General features: G+C 45.0%; 1 protein-coding gene across 1 annotated transcript in view; it reads left to right on the forward strand.

Annotated features, from left to right (window-relative positions):
• The first annotated feature begins 301 nt into the window (after positions 1–301).
• Positions 302–4,036, forward strand: part of LOC127655823 (immunoglobulin superfamily DCC subclass member 3-like) — a 13,041-nt gene continuing 9,306 nt past the window's right edge. Inside the window, exons 1-5 of the mRNA XM_052143816.1 lie at positions 302–660; positions 796–940; positions 1,655–1,785; positions 2,314–2,451; positions 2,535–2,693. Of these exons, the coding sequence (XP_051999776.1) occupies positions 330–660; positions 796–940; positions 1,655–1,785; positions 2,314–2,451; positions 2,535–2,693 (904 nt within the window). The 5' untranslated portion in view covers positions 302–329. The remainder of the gene's footprint in view (positions 661–795; positions 941–1,654; positions 1,786–2,313; positions 2,452–2,534; positions 2,694–4,036) is intronic.

Genomic DNA, 4,036 nt, shown 5'->3' on the forward strand with positions numbered 1-4,036 from the left:
AATGAGATTAGGATGTATAATACCCTTTAAAAGTCTAGCGACAAGACGTAAACAATGTGTTAACATTATTTAATGTGATAAAATCGCTTGCCAACCTTTTCCGGGTAAAGTTAAAGACATGATGACATAACGCCACAAACCCTAAAACAACCCTAAATCGATGATTTAAACAAGGAAGTTCTCCTTCATCAGGGTCTCAACATGCCTCATGATGCACCTTCATCATCACCATCTTCATCATCTTCATCATCATCATCATCACAAGCATTATTCGTAAGCATAATTTCCTCTCAGATTAATGGGATCGCTGTTCTTTATTCCAAATCATCATGTTTTTCCGTTACTGTCCTGCAGGTTTGGGCGGAGCTTCAGAGTTGGCATTCATCAAGGAACCCAGTGATGTCATCGCCGTGAGGGACCGCCCCCTCATGCTGGACTGTCAGGTGGAGGGGGAGGGGCCTATCACGATTACCTGGCGACGGAACGGCTTTCCCGTACCTCTTGTAGCGCGAGCAGCCGTGCTGGATAACGGGACGCTCCTGATTCTGAACTTCCAGAAACGGCGTGACGGTGACGAGAGTGACGCGGGCGAGTACGACTGCGCGGCGCAGAACCGATACGGGCTGATCATCAGTCGCAAAGCACACGTGCAGCTTGCATGTGAGTCATGCAAACACTCATGAAACGCCAAGAAAAAAGATTTCCTATGATGGTTCATTTAATAGTTAAAAATTGTTGAAGCATCTACAAACAGATTGATGGAATATTTGTCTCGCTGTCTTCTCTCTCTCTCAGCGCTACCGAAATTCCACACGCACCCAGAGTCCATGAGTGTGGATGAAGGTGGCGTCGCCCGCTTTTACTGCGCGGTCAGTGGCGTCCCGGAGGCCAACATCACCTGGGAGCGAAACAGAACCTCACTCAACGCTGATGATAACAGGTTAAGCACACACAGACGTAAACACTTTTAGCGATACAAGTGCACCTTGCCTTGTTTGCCACAAGGGGTGCTATAATGGACATGACTGTAAACTGTTGTCTTCTACAGTCCGTTTTCTCTTTCTGGTCAACTACTGTCATGACGCCGCAACCGTTTGAAGATAATCTTACTTAAGAAAGTTAAAGTTAGTTAACATGTTTATAGCTAGAATAACTGAATAATAACACATCTGGTTTGAATAACTCATCAGGCATATGAAGGTAACTCTATCGCCTCCTTGTGTACGGAGGTTTGTTGACTCAGTAATGCATGTTGTGTATGTACAACAGGACTGCACTTTTAGTTTCTGGCCTAAATAAACGTGCACACTGTGCTTTATCTGCAGTTTATTCAGGGTATTTTACATGTATTTTGGGACATTTAGATTTTATTTCAGTGCATTTTTTGGATATTTTTATATGATTTCATTTAGAGAGCGTTTCAGGGCATGTTGAGAACATTCTGAGAGCGTTTCGGGCAAGTTGAGGGCATTTCAGGACATTTTGAGAGCGTTTCGGGCAAGTGGAAGTTATTCATGTATTTGGGATATTTTTATAGTATGTACAACAGGATTGCACACTTAGTTTTGGCCTAAATAAACTTTCACTCTGTGGTTTATTTACTCTTTTAAACAACTGTTGTGACTGTGAGTTTGACGTCTGTGTGTGTGTTCAGGTACACACTCCTGCCGAACGGCATTCTGCACATCACTGGAGTGCATCGTGTTGACAGCGGCACGTACAGATGTGTCGCTAAAAACATCGCTAACACTCGCTACAGTCACGAAGCACAACTGTCTGTCACAGGTAAAAACAAACCACTATTATATGATTACATAAATGTTTCCTCTGAACATATCGCAATTATCTGTCAGTCTTTGTCAATATCTATTTTAGTGTGTGTACAATAAAGTAAATTAATAAAAAATAACCATACCTACATGTTAATCAATTGAATGCTAATTAAAAAAGTATTTAAAATGCTAATTTTAATTTTTAATAATGTGAATAAACATGTTCAATACAGAGTAGACTAAGAAAGTACTGTAGCATATAATATCTATTTTTATAATCCCCTTTATCAATATAGCACAATATAGCCTATATATAATGGTTTCATAAGGTCTTAATAATTCTGCTAAATACTCTGACACCATTAATTAATAAAATCTTCAAATCAGCTCTAAAATGAATATGTAATCAATGCAAAGACACTACAGTAAAACTAAAAACCAAGTTTGTGTGGAAGTGACCTGCAGCATTATACACTGATTAAAAACAAATGTAAATAAAAATGAATAAATGAAAAGTCACATGACTGTCTGTGTGTCTCAGTTGCAGCTAATCGTCTGTATAAGGAGCCGGTGATTCTGTCTGGTCCTCAGAATCTCACTGTAAATGTTCACCAGACGGCCATCCTCGAGTGCATCGCCACCGGCAACCCACGACCCATCGTTTCCTGGAGCAGACTGGGTAAAAACTCACACGTGAGCTCAGTGTTACCCATCATACATCTGTGCAAGACTCAACTGCCCTTCTTTGTGTGTGTGTGTCAGACGGCCGCTCTATCGGTGTGGAGGGCATTCAGGTGTTGGGTTCAGGTAATCTCATCATCTCAGACGTGTCTGTGCAGCACTCTGGTGTGTACGTCTGCTCCGCTAACAGACCCGGAACCAGAATGAGAAGAACCGCACTGGGCCGACTGGTGGTGCAAGGTGCAGTACACACACTTGCATTTGTGTGCGCACACACACACACACGCATACATTCGCGCACACGCATTCGCGTGCACACGCATTGACACGCGCACAGACGCATTCAAGCACACACGCATTCACATGCGCTTGCACGCACGCCACACGCATTCACACGCACACACGCATACAGTCATGCACACGCATTTGCGCGCACATGCATTCAAGCACACACACGTACGCATTCACGCAGGCACACATGCATTCACGCGCACACACAAACATGCATTCGCGCAGCATGCATGCCACACGCATTCACGCGCACACACAAACATGCATTCGCGCGCATGCATGCCACACGCATTCACGCGCACCCACAAACATGCATTCGCGCGCATGCATGCCACACGCATTCACGCGCACACACAAACATGCATTTGCGCGCATGCATGCCACACGCATTCACGCGCACACACAAACATGCATTCACGCACGCATGCATGCCACACGCATTCACGCGCACACAGAGACATGCATTGACGCACACACACAGGCATGCATTGATGCGCACACACAGACATGCATTCACGCACACACACAGACATGCATTCACGCACGCATTCACGCGCGCACGCATTCACGCGCACACACAAACATGCATTCACGCACACACAAACATGCATTCACGCGCACACAAAAAAGCAGTCACGCGCACACACGCATTCACGCGCACAAACAAACATGCATTCACACACACACACACACAAACATGCATTCACGCGCGCACACGCATTCACGCGCACATACAACCATGCATTCACGCGCACACGCCACACGAATTCACGCGCACACACAAACATGCATGCCACATGCATTATAGCGCACACGCCACACGCATTATAGCGCACACGCCACATGCATTCACGCGCACACACAAACATGCATTCACGCGCACACGCCACACGCATTATAGCGCACACGCCATATGCATTCACGCGTGCACGCACACGCCACATGCATTCACGCGTGCACGCACACATACGACACACAATTCCAATTACAATCTGGCTGAAAATATTTGATAGTGTCATCCAGCATAATGCGCTGTATGGTAGTGAAGTGTGGGGTCCACTCAGTCATCACGGCTATACACGCAACAGAATCTTTACATGCAGAATTCTGCAGATGCATCTTACATGTACACAGAAATACACCAACACATGCATGTAGAGCAGAATTAGATACACACTGATAAATTAGCATTCAAAACAGATGAGAGAATATGTGATGGGAGGAATAGTTGTGTGACCTCTGACCTCTGACTGGAGAGGTGGCCACTGGTAGATAAATAATGATTGACAGTA

Source organism: Xyrauchen texanus, chromosome 15 (assembly GCF_025860055.1).
Source record: "Xyrauchen texanus isolate HMW12.3.18 chromosome 15, RBS_HiC_50CHRs, whole genome shotgun sequence".
NCBI lineage: Eukaryota > Metazoa > Chordata > Actinopteri > Cypriniformes > Catostomidae > Xyrauchen > Xyrauchen texanus.